The following is a 13,219-nucleotide window of genomic DNA, read 5'->3' as shown; positions in this document are numbered from 1 at the left end:
GCTGAAAGAGCCTTGAGATCCCATAATCTGACTTTCTTACTTTGAGCAGAAAAAAATGAAGATGTCAAAGTACTTTCTCAAAAGTTAATGATACAAGCAAAATTTATATCTCCAGTTTTTGGTTAATGTACCTAACAGATTCGCCAAAAAGTAAACATCCCCATAGAAAACAAGCATGAGATTTAATAGAAAGGTTCATGTGTTTATTGGATAGTTTGGGAGATCATTTTATTTTGAATTCTAGGCCTAGCAATGGATTCTGTTTGGTACCAAGATAAGAATAAGTTAGACTATATCCTTTGCTTCCTGTCAAATTGATTTTTAAAAATCTTTTTTTTCAACCCACAGTGATTTGTATATGTGTTTTCTAATTTCTTCTAATTTCATGCAGTAGAAATGTTGTCTTATTTATTTGTTTAGTTATCTGCTTTACATGCAGAGTTAGTGGGTTGTCATGCTTTTCAGGAGGAGCAGGATATGCTCTGAAGGCTTGGCAAGAGTAGTTGCATAGGCTTGAATAATCCTCTGGACTTGAAGTCATTAAGGAGTGTTCATAGCTCTTCAGCTGCTTTTGTCCAGACTTTCAGAGGCTTTACCATCAGGATTATAAGGGGAATAGTTACAGCAATTCTAAATTCTCTAGGTTAATTCTTTGGGGAGTTGATGGTTCATTTTTCAAACCTAATGCATATATTATATGCCTGCTTAGAAGCTGGGAAATTTTGCAAAGATATAGTAGCAATAGCATTATAATTTTGAGGAAAAGTGAATATTTATAAAGCACTTAGAAGAGTGTCTAGTATATATAAGCACTAGATGGGAATTTGTTAAATACATAAAATCAGAGAATAGATATAGGAACCCACAGAAGTGAGATGTCATATAGACTAAAGAAAAGAAAATGAAGCAGGTAGTTTTAAATGGGACACTCTTTTAGTTCTGGAATTTATTACCTGGTTACCAGTAGGGCACGATTCACAGATTCCAGGAGGGCCGGGAGAACCAGGGGAACCTGGCAGTCCTGGAAGACCGGGATCACCATTTCTCCCAGGAATACCAGGAGGACCCTAAAAAAAAAAATCAGAGATAAAACTAAACAAAACACTGAAAAGTCCTAGTGATTTAGAATCATTATTAGATTGTAGCTTCTATGCTTTATAAGAAATCAACATAGGGATACGTTTTCTTGGGAATCTATACATTTTTACCCAAATCATGTGAATAACTTCAGTGTAATTTAGTCCTTTGTATATTGACCTATATGTTATTTTTCAAACCAATAATAGGGATTATGACATTATACAAAGTTGGGGAAATCTGAATCTTTACATGCACAATTATGGATTCTCAGTTTGAGTTATCATGTGTCATTATTTAAATATGTGGTACTAGAGGAAATGTATACATGATGAAAGTTCAAATATGGAAAGGTTATTAGAAGGGAAAAAAAGAAAGCAAACTCATCAAGGAACTAATTTCCTTGCACTGTAGAATGTTTACTTACTGGATCTCCTTTGGGGCCTTGAGGTCCATGACCATTAGGAGGGCGAGTGGGCTAATAAATGGAAAAGATATAGATTAAACAAGACATAGATAGGAACAATTTTCCCATGAAGTGTGTCCCAATTTCTTATCCTAAATTGCATCCAATCTCTGGTTTTTAACAGGAAGGTTCACCTTTTACTGGTAATACCCATGTGATTATTTGCTAGACATTACTTTCACTTCCTTTCAGGCTCCTATGACATAGGAACTATTCATGTGTTTAAATATGAATCTTGAGTATGTACAGATTTTCTTTAAACTCACAGCTGTTGGAGGCTGTGGGCAAACTGCACAACATTCTCCAAATGGGATCTCGGGGTTGGGACAGTCTAATTCTTGGTCATCACATATTATGTCATCACAGAGAACAGATCCTGAGTCACAGACGCATATTTGGCATGGTTCTGGTTTCCAGACATCTCTATCCGCATAGGACTGACCAAGATGGGAGCATCCTCCTTCAACAACTGAAAAATAAGAGAGATGGTGTGATATTTTGCACATTCAAAAAAATCCAAAAATTAAATTATGAAGACTATCATGGTCTTCCTCCATAATTTGCTAAGTAGTAAGAGACTGCTTTAAATACCAAATCTGTTTATTAACATCAAATTGGCATACCAAGATAAATTTTCCTTAGGGCCAGTAGGTATTTTACTTTTGCTGGTAGTGAGAACTTAACACCAGTGGAAATCTGACAATCACTTAAACATTTATCTATTAATTCTGCAATTGAAAACAAGTTTTTCTATCTAATTTCTATTCTTTGCTTTAACTATAGATGGGAGCATTAAACTATAAAGATGATTTTGTCACTAACTCTGAAGACTTTCTGGATTTTATTAACCTAGTTGAGAAATTCAAGGGCAAACTGAATTACTCTGGGCAACATAAAACTCTTCCAGATTCCTGGGAAAATCTTAACAAGTCTTATTGTATGTATTGAATATCACTGCTAGCTCTGTTGGGCATTAGTAGGTCAACATAATATGATATAATATAATATACTGTATACCTCATATGGATGTAAAGAGGTTTCCAAATCACTAAAAAAAAAAGTTTTTTAAGCAAAAATTGGCAAGGAATAGAATAATAGGGAAAAATATGAATCATGACCATGTGTATGTGTGGCTTAAAATGGTCAAAAATTTGCTTCAACCAAAATTTTAGACTTGTTTCCTAATTATATGTAAGATACTGAAATTTCAGCAGCTATTAACAATGAATCAGCTTAGGGGTTGCCAAAATAAAACCAGGTCTCAATTCTTAAAGCATTAGCTGTGGACTGTGCTTGAATACAACTTTAGCTCTTGGGGATTACTATGATAGCTTGCCAGTAATTGAGAAAATAAATTACAGGTTTCTAAACATCTGCAAAAATTTTTGCCAACAACAAATCATATACTTGTTCAGTATTTGTATTTTTGTGAAACAGTGAATTTTATTTTCTCAGAGCCCGAACTTTTGTCTGTTGAAAGAGGCTTGCTTGGGAGAAGGCAAGTCGTTTAAGAACACTTTTTGGTGCCTTGTGGCCAAGAGGCCTTTGAGAGAGTCCTGAGCTTTTTTCCACCTGGATACTACATACAGCCATGAAGATCACCTCTTCAAGTTCCTGTTTTTATATCCTCTCCATACCTGAAGTAATGCTAAATATTTTCGGTAGAGAGGTTTGGCTGATTCAGTAAAAAAAAGTTCACACAAAAAGGAGAATTTTAGAATCTAGGGACTCTACAGCGTACCTCCCCTCCTCATTTCCATCTATGTGTGCAGATATATCTTTAATGATCTCGTGCCACACCCCTGATGGATTCAAGAAGTTTAAAAGTCTTTTCTTGTTACAATTACCCAATGTGTTTACAGGTAATAAAAGAAAGTATGATTGTTTCACTGCAATTTTAAGTAGGCAAGAAAGAATCTGCTTATTTTAAAAAGTTATTTTAGTTCCTCCTCCATGTTTGAAACAGATGAGAACATTGGAAAGAAATATTGTCTAAGCTTTTAAAGGAACATTCCTTTATACTTTGTGGGCATAAAAGCTGAATGCCAAAATGCTTACCTCATGTGAATGAAGTAGGCCTATTTAAATGGTGTTTTGAAAGATATGCTTAAGAGAAGTGCAATCTTTTTCATATTATTATGAACAGTAGTAATTTAAAGGATCTAGGCATTAAATTTGTTCTCTAAGCAGAACTGACATGTTTAGAAACTAAGTTCACTGGTTTCCAGAAAAGGCCTGAAAATATTGATGAGATGGAAGGTTGTTTAATAAAATTGTATGACATACACTCTTCAAACTTTACACTGGCTCCCTTTTCTTAAGATGAATTATTTTGTAAAAATTTCTCTAAATTAACATTATATGAAGTGTCCCAACAGATTCGTTTTAGCTCAAGATTTTTTCTCATTAATAATGTGGATATCAGGCTTCTCATCTTTCTTGAAGATATCACTAGTATACAGAATATTGACCATAAGCCAATATATGTTTGAAATTTGCTAAGAGAGTAGATTTTAAGTGTTTTCACCACACACACACATACACACACGCACACACACGTAACTATGTGGATGTATTAATTAATTTGTTTGTGGTAATCATTTCACAATGTGTATATATATCAACTCATCATGTTGTATACCTTAAATATACACAATTTCATTTGTCATTTATACTTCAATAAAGCTGAGGAAAAAAAGAAAAAGATACGACCAGTTTATACGATTACTTTCTTTAGTTCTTTGTCTTTGGGTCAAGAATATCTTTCTATATTTAACATAGGACCTGTCTTATAAAAATTAGCTATTGGATACTGATGGCATATTAAAGACAAATGAAGATAACAGTTAAAACTAGGGTCAAGCATGTTGTATTTTAAATATCTCCTCTTCCTATGTTCTTATTCTGCTTTAAAATTAACATAAAACATTTTCCCTTGTGTATTCATCCTCCTATATTTGTGTCTCATTGAAGGTACTATCACAACCTAGAGATATGGTATTTTACATTCACTCTGCAAACTTTTAAACATATGAGCATAATATTGACATTAAAGTTGTAAATGAATTTTTTAGAATTGTGGTTAAACTCAGTGTTACATAAATGAAAATTTTTTAGCCTTTTGTTTCCAAATTTTATTAGAAGCCATGTGTATTATGCTTTTCAAAACATAGAGGTCTCAATATAAAGGCTGAGTTATTTTGGTGTACTTCTCTTTTTTTTAAAGGTGATGTTGTTCTAAATAAAAGAAGAAAGGTGGAATGCTTGAAAAGTAAGAATTAATGCACTTTTGTTTATTGCTGTAACTTATCTCACATTTATTTGAAAGAAACCTGGCTCTCCTGAAAAGTCAGTTCCTGTAGAAAGTTGTAGCGGAAAGTCAGACTTTTCTCTGCCGTTCTACCTCAGCCACCCTTGTTGAAAGAATGGAGAATTTTATGCAGTTGCCTCTAGCTTTGTGTTTTGTGCATGACAAAGTATGGTTGGCAATATGTTCTCTCAGAAGCTAAACCTATTACACAGATGTCTCACGGTCCTCAGTTTTAGGACCATAGCCTAGTTATATATGAGAAAATCATGGCAGAGTCAAGGCAAAAAATGTTTTGTTTTCAAGGGGAATAAAATGCTCTAGTTAGCCACTTGCAGTGTTTAGAAATAAAATAGAAAATGGAATTCAGAAACAGTAGTCATCTCATATTATTCCCTTCTTTTCTGAGATATCTAAATTCAGAGCAGCTTTGATGAAAAAAAATAAGATACATACTTTTGTAAATATGTTAAAGAAAAGGTAAATAATCTCATTTTTACTGCTGGACAAGTAATAGATTTCCCAATTACTTCCTTTATTGTTATTGCTTAAACTAAGCCTCCCTGTTTCAATGTGTAATTAATTTTAAACCCCACCTCTTATGTCACTTAGTGTTTCTGTTCCTTAGTACAAAGAACTGTCCTGAAATAAATTTTTCTGTGGTCACTCAAACAATGCATTAGGCTAAATCATCATCTAAGTTATAAAACAAAATGAAGCTAGTGTATGACATAATCCACTATTTGACTCTTTTATTTTCTAGCTCTCTGTTTTGGAACTTTAGAGAAAAATAAAACCAAGTAACATAATTTAATATTTTCAGATGTTCTTAAAAGCTTTCCTTTTGGTTGTTTTGGTTTCCATTCTTCAAATGTTAATTTGTGCTGATTTGATAGAATTTTACTGTAGTGACTAAAAAATAATGCAAGTTATGTTTGTCTTAATTCCATTTTTGGAGTAAAAATAATATGCCCTAAAGCATCCATTCAAATTGTTAATTTAGCTTGAGTGATAATTTTAAGTTTTTTCTCTTCTCTTCTTATTGAATCCTCTTCAGAGAGAAGGTTTTCTTTCATCTTTTCCTGTTACTGTAGAAAGTTGAATATTTTGTAAGGGTGTGAGCAAAAAGAGTTCACATAGCTTCCAACTGAAATACGTTTGGCTTTTCAATGATACTTATGTTTGAAGAACATACATTTTTTAATAAACATGTTTTGGCTGCTTATTATTAATCAGAGTATGTTAAAGTATGTTAGAGGAATTAACAAAAAGGACTAAAGGAAATATCTGTAGACCTAAGTAGATAGATAATTTCAATTTTAAAATGTTTTGCATGGACAAGGTAGATTCTTCGTATTCTTGACCCCTACAAAAAATAACAAACAAACCCGGGCTTCCCTGGTGGCGCAGTGGTTGAGAATCTGCCTGCCAAGGCAGGGGACACGGGTTCGAGCTCTGGTCTGGGAGGATCCCGCATGCCGCAGAGCAACTAGGCCCGTGAGCCACAACTACTGAGCCTGCGCGTCTGGAGCCTGTGCTCTGCAACAAGAGAGGCCGCGACAGTGAGAGGCCCATGCACCCCGATGAAGAGTGGCCCCCCGCTTGCCGCAACTAGAAAAAGCCCTCGCACAGAAACAAACACAGCCAAAAATTAATTAATTAATTAATAAACTCCTACCCCCACCATCTAAAAAAAAAAAAAAACCAAGAAATTTTATGAATCATCATTTCTAGATGTTTCTTTGTTTTATTCTTTATAGTTATATGATTTTTATGTCTCCGATTAGAAATTTCCTTTAAGGTGGTTAATATTTTGCCCTGTGAAAAATAAAAATATTAGAGAATTAGAATTAAAAGTATCATATACCTGACAATCAGCAATTACATTATCATATAATCTGATTAATGATCAATTATAGGAATACTGAGGAAAATATATTCTACTTGTATAATTACAGCTGGCAAACAACTTTAAGTTTTATGTCTGATAACCAAAATGTTATTCTTACCTTCCTTATCACTAAATCATTACGTATTTTAATTTCTTCCTTACAGTAATTTTATTTTCCAATGTTAGTAAAACTAATACTAGGCAGAGTTTGTATCTGTATCTCTTATGTTGCAGGCCCTGCTCTGAGTGCTTCGTATATCTATTTTACTTAATCTTCCCACAGGCCCTGTGAGGTGGGTGTTGTCATAATCCTCATTTTACAGGTGGGAAATCTGAGATATAGAGACATGAAGTGATTTTCCCAAGGTTTTATATGGTAAGAGGTAAAGCTAATATTTGAACCTAGGAAAGCTGTCTCTAAATTCCATACTCTTAACCACTACATTCTATTCCCTTTCTGCAGTTTCAAGGGCAGGGTAGGATTAAAGAAGTTAACTTCAAACTCTGTTCCATTATCATTTCTAAATCCTGCAAACTTAAAATCAGAATCTAAAAAGACCGGTTTATTTTTTGTTTTCTGCTTTTTTTTAAGGAATAATATTTTTCTGCAGAATATCTTTTCAATCTGGCCTCAAAACTAGAAGATAATATCTGGAGTTGAATTCTGTTGTTTATTTTCTCCTGACCTTATGAAAAAGAGTTTAATCTCCAAGACCACCCTAATGACATCCAGACCACCAACAGGATTAACTGGGACTGGGAACTCAGCATGCATTTTACTAGATACAGAGAAGCAGGATCCTATCAGCAACAACAACAATAAACAGATAAGACTTATGTATCCGGTGCAAAAAAACATATTTAGGATGTCTAAGATTGATTTTCAGAAAATATAGTTACTAAATGATTCATATTAATGAACTTCTAACTTCATTAAAAGCTTCCCTTCTGAATCTGGACATTTATGAACATACCAGGCAGCTCCAGAGCGTTTCTCTGATTTTAATTAACTTGAGAAACACAGTCCCTGTTTGCTGGCCTCCACACCAAATACTATAGAAAACAAAGTTTTGGAAAAATAAATGCCATTTTACTGAAGCAGTAATTTCTTAATGTGACTTTTCAAAGCAAATTTAATTTTTAATAGGTTCTAAATCCTTTATGTTCAATGTTTACATCTTTGGGGCACTTTAATTTTTGCCCTCTTCTTTGAACTTTTCATTTTGTTCACTAAGATTACATTTTAAACAGAAGTTCTTGACCTCAGTCATGGAAAATACAAGGGTTTTATTACTTAATCTGAAAGGAATCCATTTCTGCTGTGTTTTCATTAGGCACAGACAGAAATTCTAGTGTTTAATGTTAACTCCCCAAACTGCAGTTAACAAATGATTTGTGTAAGAATTGCTATCTTATTTTTTCCGTTGTCATCTTGACATGAAACAGGCCAAGTTTCCCTTTTGAAAACTCTAGATTTTTTTACATCATACCACCCCTCTCTTTTCTTTTCTATTTTATTTTTTTCTTTTGAATGTAGAAAATAGCAGCACTACACTTTTTTCTAGGAAAACTGTTTTACGAGAAACAGCCCACTGAGACGTTTCCAGAAAGTTATTGTAGACCTGGAAACTTTACAAATGTTCTTCATGTCCAGCAAAGGCAATAACATCTTTCATCTTTAAAACTTTAACTCTTAAGCCATCCACTTTAATCACTTCAAGGTGGTGAGATCATCTGATGTTACAAAATGAAAGAACTGAGCTACATAATCTTTGGAACTCCGCACCAGTCATCCACAATGGAAACCATGGGGTTTCAGTAGATGGCACTCTTCTCCCTGAGTGACTACTCAAGTTCTCGCATGCAACTCTGTAGTTGTGCAACAGAGACTTTTGTGAGGGCTTTTAGTCTCAACTCTACTCCTAGAAAACTCATATCCAACAGTTCTTGATTTTTTATAATGAGCCTGTAGATAAGACATCTACCCAAGAATCTGAATTAGTTAGAAGCACATAACCACAGTCTTTCTTTTCCAGAATTGTTCCAGTGGCTTTGTTCTTTTCTCTTACAATACAGAGATGTTTAATTTCAGAATTTAATCAGAATATCTATTTACTTAGAGGCCTTTAGATCATCTGATGTTGAATACCCTATAGGTGGGGAGGAAATGCAAGGTATCATTAATGAAAGACACAAAATTTTGTACCAATACTTTATTTTCTTGGAATTTATATTTTTACAGAGCTGAAGATAATTTCTGCTTAAATTTTAGATGATCCTCTTATTTAAAAAGTAGATTTAGCAATTCAAAGTGTGCTTGATCAGTTACAAATCCCCTCTAAAAGCATAATGGAAATTAGTGTAAAAGAAAATAGACTCTCATAATCTGTGATAGGGAACTGATTTCTCTGAGTCCATTTGCAGTGGACTTTAATTCTAAAACAATTAAATGCCCACAGTTCATTATCACAGTGGAATTAGCCGAGTAACTAAATATAAGCTCAAACATTAGAAATAACTTTTTAATCCTTTTATCTATTTAATAAGCAGTAACTAAAATATGTCAAATAGTCTAAAAAATCAGAAATTTGACAAATATTCACAAAAATAGTTATATATTATATGTGGAATAGTTACATATGGAATTTTGAAAATGGCCATAACATTCAAGCCCATTTCCTAAAAGTCTTTGAATATTGCTACCATGTGTTTGTGTTTGAGTATGTGTGTTTGACAATATTTTATCAGTAATATACCTGTTTTCTTAGGAAAGTAGTGTTTAATATTTAAAATTCACACATGTGATGTTTTAAAATCTCATTATAAAGTACGGAATCCAGCTGTGTAACATTTATGTTGGCATTGGTTATGCAAATGATAACTGTCTGTCAGCCACTAGGTGGCAAGTCTTTGTGCTTAAAATCTGGCATGTTTATAAACTACAGGAAATATAAAATAGAACATATTTCTCTATTGGTAGAAGAAAATACATGAATTAGATAGAACTTACAGAGATATGTAAAAAGACCAAAATTCTTTGTGAGGACATGTTTTATGCTCTAGAATATTCGTGTGAGTAGACTAGAAGTTAGTGCTTATTGGAGCTGTTCTGTTTCTGGGATTCTCAGGGCATTTATAAGAAACCCATACCCCAGAACTATATATGACTATTCTCAATGTGCTATATATTCAACCACCTCCTATAACCTCCCCAAAACTAATCTACCAGCAATTTTTGGTCTTGTTTTGTAAAACCTCCAGGGAACATAAGATGTTACTATCTCAAAAAAAACCTAAAACATCTTTTTTCATGAGAAACAAAAGCAGTAAACTGAACAAAATCCTTTACAACTTCTTTTGAGCATAAAAGCATACAAATGGATCAGCAAAATTTCATAGTTTCTTATTATATTCTGCAGCTAAAGGGAAAATAAAAAGAACTTATGTGATATAAAGATCCTGTAGGTGTCAAACACTTCTTTCCCCTCTAAAGTGGGATTGAGAAGAAAAATAGCCAGAATGATTATAAAAGATTGTAACCACCAGGCAACCACAAATATTTTGTCACTCTTTTGAACTAAACATTAAAGGTTTATAGTCTTTCCAATAAATGAGAGCTTTGTGATTTTTTTCTCCAGAAATTAGCAGAATTAAAGGATTTTTAAAAAGGTAAAAGTCTTGATTGAGGTGGAGGTGTGGTAGAAGTCATTTGGTATTTTAGCCAAGGAAGGACTAGGGGTTGTGGCATCTTCTGGGAGAATAGAATGGGGAGGGGAAGAGGAGAGGAACAGAGGAAAGAGGATTGAGAATTCACGGGAAGGAAAGGGGGAGGAGGCAAGAGAAGGGAAGAAAGAAAAGAGATGGAGCCATAGGGAGGCACTAGGGGATGAGGGAGGGGTTGATAGAGGAAGAGGGGAAGGAGGAGGAGAGGTGAGGAGAGATGGTCTTGCCTAGGAAGGGGGTGGGGTGACGAGTGAAGGAATGACAAGGGGGAAGAGGTCCTAAGGAGTCAAAAAGGGGTGGAGAGATAAGAAGGTGGAGAAAGGAAGGGAGGAGAGGGAAAAGGAGGAGAGGAAATGAAGGGAACAAGGAACATGGATGTTTCTTTTCGTTTGTGGCCATGGGCTGAATATAACTGAAGAAAGATCATTGGGTGTTTCCCCCCCTACTTACATATACAACCTATAGGACATTAAAGATATTTGACGTTAAAAATGAAAAACTGTTTTCAGACACCATGTTTGCAAAAACTATAGGTTTAAATGTAAGCATTTTTTTTATTATGTGCACATAGAAATGAATGTGTAATGATTTCTTCTAGTATCTTCAAATTTAGCATTTAAAGACTTATTTCTATGAAAGTTTTAATTCCAGTATGTCTGGTATTTTAATGACTCTGAGAAACATATGAATTAAAAGATATATTTTCACACAGTAAGATAATGAGCCAAACATGGCTTTGAGGAAATTAGAACATGGGAACCATCATTTGCACTTATTAGAAAATAAAACAAATCAACTTTTTGAAGTCAAAGAGTACTAATATCTTTACCTTGTTTGCAGAAAAGTCAAACATTCCTATTGAAAGTATTTTCATAAATATTCTCTTTGTCAATGTAAATGCAGTTAAAATGTAGAACATGCAGAAAACACTAGGCCCTTAACAATAAATTATTAGAAGATACGTATTAATCAACCATGTAAGTGCTTGAAACTGAATACAAACAGGAACAATGAAACTCTTTTACAGTTTGAACCCGTTTAAAGAACGTTGCAGATACTACCTTGTTGCCATTTTACAGAAATATATTTCAGTGGCTCTAACAATGTGTAGTGTTTTCCTTTAGACCGTCCTTAATGCATGCAATTTTTAAGATGCATTATCTTACTGGGTAAACAATGCTTAATGCTCTATCCTGACAAAGAATCCAGCATACAAAGGAGAGCATAAAGGTATTACAGGAGACCAATAACTTCCAGACTGCTTAGGGAAGCATTCCAGATGTTAACAATCCAGGAGGGGAACTTTTGAAAGCCATTTAAAAAAGTTTCCAGTACCGTTAACGTGAAAACAAGTTAGTACAAGAACATCTTTATCTTCAACAACCAGAGAACTTTTAAATACAAAAGGGACAGTATTCTCTTTAAGCAAATGTAAAAAGCACCACCCTGGTCAGTTCTACGTTTCACAGCTGGGAGCTGACAGAGGAAATTAGCTTTTAGGAGACTGGTTTCCCCTTTATACTGATTTGTAAAGAGAAGTAAAGGCAAAAACCCCATAAAGTTTTTTGAAATCGGTACCTACTCACCTTCCTGTTGTGCCAGAATAACAGTGGGATGAAGCAGAGCGAAAAGTAACCAGGTCCCCTTTTGCACAAAGCTCATCATGTCTAAATATCGGACATGAGACTCTTTGTGCAAAAAGGAGAAAAGCAAAGCAGCTCAGAGTAGCACCATCAGTTGTTCCCTGCCCTTCAGCACCGGGCCCGTCATAAAACTCAGCCACTGAGATTCCTGTGCTTTGGCCTTAAATAGGAAAAAGTTTGGCTTCCCTCGCTCTCCAGCCCCTTTCTGAAATATGAGAGCAGCACCCATCCCCTGAGCAGTAAAAGAAATGATTAATATGTCTTTTTCCCTTATGGAAGACACAACCCACAACTTAGGAGAAATTGCACATCTGGAGCTTGTGTCTATCTGTGTATGTATAAGTTTGTTTCATATTTTAGTCATACGTGTCTTTGCACAACTTAAGAATATATATCAAAAGGCTCTGCCTTGAGTTTTAATAGAAGACTTAGATGTGGGTATTTTTTTATTTCCCCTTATTAACAACTGCATCATTTTGAGGAATTTCTTGATGCCCTTTTCTCGGGTATGACTAATTTGCCAACCTGATCTTCCTAGAAGACTTTTCTATTGGGATTTTGCCAGAATCCACCCTAATTCAATTTAAATAGGGAACTGTAAAAGATTAACTGGAAGAAAAGCCTCTGTTTGTCCCTTTCATTCATCCACCCACTCTGGGTCCTGGAAATTCAGTTTCAGGCAAATGTCAAAAGACTAAGTATCTAAGATATGTTTGAATGGCACCTTAAAAGTTAGATACTAATCTATAGCTGTTTCTATTTTTCACAAATTTATTTAGCCAGCCAAAGAGTAATTCCTTGTGAGAGTGCGAATTTTATACTGATGTAAAAGCTGAAACGGATTTTTCTAGAGAGAAATTTAGCCCTCCATGTCTTGACTTTGTAAGAAACAGAAAGAGAAAGAGCTTATCACATGAAATATCAAAAGAGTACCAAAAGTTCTCATTTTATCTGGATTGGTATAAATATTAGTATAAATATTTCTCAATTTAGACTTTTGTATGTATAATTTCCAGGCCACATTAACATAGCTTTACAATGTATTTCTGGATATGGGGAATAATTTCTGGGTCATATTTTAAAGAGGGGCAAATACTATTTATAGGTCTTTG

General features: G+C 34.3%; 1 protein-coding gene across 1 annotated transcript in view; it reads right to left on the bottom strand.

Moving 5' to 3' along the window:
* COL3A1 (collagen type III alpha 1 chain) overlaps positions 1 to 12,348 on the bottom strand; it is a 41,624-nt gene extending 29,276 nt beyond the window's left edge. Inside the window, exons 1-4 of the mRNA XM_059055225.2 lie at positions 12,051 to 12,348; positions 1,810 to 2,012; positions 1,505 to 1,555; positions 954 to 1,067 (exon numbers count right to left, since the gene is read on the bottom strand). Coding sequence (XP_058911208.1) covers positions 954 to 1,067; positions 1,505 to 1,555; positions 1,810 to 2,012; positions 12,051 to 12,129 — 447 coding nt within the window. The 5' untranslated portion in view covers positions 12,130 to 12,348. The remainder of the gene's footprint in view (positions 1 to 953; positions 1,068 to 1,504; positions 1,556 to 1,809; positions 2,013 to 12,050) is intronic.
* Between the last annotated feature and the right edge of the window lie 871 nt (positions 12,349 to 13,219).

This window comes from Kogia breviceps, chromosome 2 (assembly GCF_026419965.1).
Source record: "Kogia breviceps isolate mKogBre1 chromosome 2, mKogBre1 haplotype 1, whole genome shotgun sequence".
NCBI lineage: Eukaryota > Metazoa > Chordata > Mammalia > Artiodactyla > Physeteridae > Kogia > Kogia breviceps.
The sequence above is the reverse complement of the archived record's forward strand: the minus strand, read 5'-3'. Positions and strand labels throughout refer to the sequence as shown.